Below are 1,484 nucleotides of genomic sequence, written 5' to 3'. Positions count from 1 at the left end.
CTAATTATCTGCAGTTTACGAAGACCTGCAAAGTAGCTGAAAAGACCAAGCAACAGGCCGTCTACAAGGGAGTGGGTTAGGAGTTAGGAAGATTTCCATCGAAGTGTGACATTTTTTCCCTATACCATAAATCCGTGAGTGTTTCTCTACAGTTTTGAGTTACAGTATTTAACATAAAGAGTGAGAATTCTATTGTCTATGCTGACGATTACCGACTACTAACATATATGAACGCCTATCTCATGGCCAATCTCGGGAACAACTAAAGTTAGATATAAAAATATTTCCACTAATAGGAAAAACAGATGGCCTTTGAACTCAAGAAGTTTCAGTGTTGTTAAGATACTTTCTTACTAGTTAGTATTCTGTCAAGCAGTCATAAACAAAGGTTCAGTCATATTGTAATGTCCTAATTCTTTACATGTTAAACACGTTTTTGTGGCTTATTTTGAAATTAAGTCACAGGTGAAATAATAGTAAAACTGAGATGAATAGGGCCTTTGACAGCGAGAGTAAGGAAATCAGCATCGAAAATAAACGTGAGAAAGTCCGGGCTCTGAACTATAGTAAAAGGGGACGTCTGCAGGTCTGCGTAGCCTAGGTTACCCTATCGTGGCTCAGGCTTGTCCAGCTGCTGCGATGCTCCTGTGGCAGGAGTGAGCTGGTTATGTTCGTGGGCTGTGAGTGGCTTAACCGACTTTCCATTCGTGAACGTGTGGCCTTGGCGCAACCGTCCTTGTATGTGAAGGGGTACAACGTCTCCTCTATGTGCATTCGGCTGCACAGTACTGAAGAGTCTGCAGGAAGCAATTTCTGTGGCCTCTTGGCCTTCCGACGAGGTCGATATTTATAGCCCGGGTATTTGTTTCGGTGCATGGCTCGTAGTCTCTGTGCCTCCTCGAAGAATGGCTGCTTTTCGGCTTCTGTAAGCATTTTCCAGTCGTATCCCAGGCGCTTACTGATCTCTGAGTTTTGCATTTGCGGATTCTCTAGAGCCACCTTTCGCCTTTGATCACGAGACCACACAATGAAAGCGTTCATGGGTCGCTTGACGCGGTCCTGGCCGCTTTCTCTACCATTTCCTCCAGTTTCACACCGATCATTTGAGCCACCATTGTCCGTCCACAGTAGGGAAGGGGCTTTCCCAAAGTCGAGGCTATTTCGTTGCTGTACCGCTGGGCTGTAATCCTCACCGTTCACAATTCTGAACATGGCAGAAGCGTATGACTGCACCGTTTAAAAAGGGCGAGGAAGCAAAATTGTAAGGTGTAAGCGTTACGAAAATTATCTTGCTATTCAAGGGTTCTTTCTGCCAGGGACTGACTGACTATAGCTTTTGCAGTGAAATATGTACTTCTCCGCCCCCAACACCTCCCCTCAATACCGCCCCCGGCCCTCAGCTAAAGCCCGCCCAACCAACCTACCTATTCTCAAGGGAAACTACTTAATACGATTGAAACGCTCTGCTTTCTGCTTTGTTTACA

The 1,484-nt window shown here is 45.4% G+C and overlaps 1 protein-coding gene across 1 annotated transcript; it reads right to left on the bottom strand.

Annotated features, from left to right (window-relative positions):
* Nucleotides 1–597: 597 nt before the first annotated feature.
* On the bottom strand, nucleotides 598–1,227 carry LOC133082953 (sex-determining region Y protein). The gene has a single exon (XM_061179625.1). It carries the CDS (start codon nucleotides 1,210–1,212, stop codon nucleotides 598–600), a length of 615 nt encoding a protein of 204 aa, XP_061035608.1. The 5' UTR covers nucleotides 1,213–1,227.
* Nucleotides 1,228–1,484: the final 257 nt, after the last annotated feature.

Source organism: Eubalaena glacialis, assembly GCF_028564815.1.
Source record: "Eubalaena glacialis isolate mEubGla1 chromosome Y unlocalized genomic scaffold, mEubGla1.1.hap2.+ XY SUPER_Y_unloc_1, whole genome shotgun sequence".
In the NCBI taxonomy this organism is placed as follows: domain Eukaryota; kingdom Metazoa; phylum Chordata; class Mammalia; order Artiodactyla; family Balaenidae; genus Eubalaena; species Eubalaena glacialis.
The sequence above is the reverse complement of the archived record's forward strand: the minus strand, read 5'-3'. Positions and strand labels throughout refer to the sequence as shown.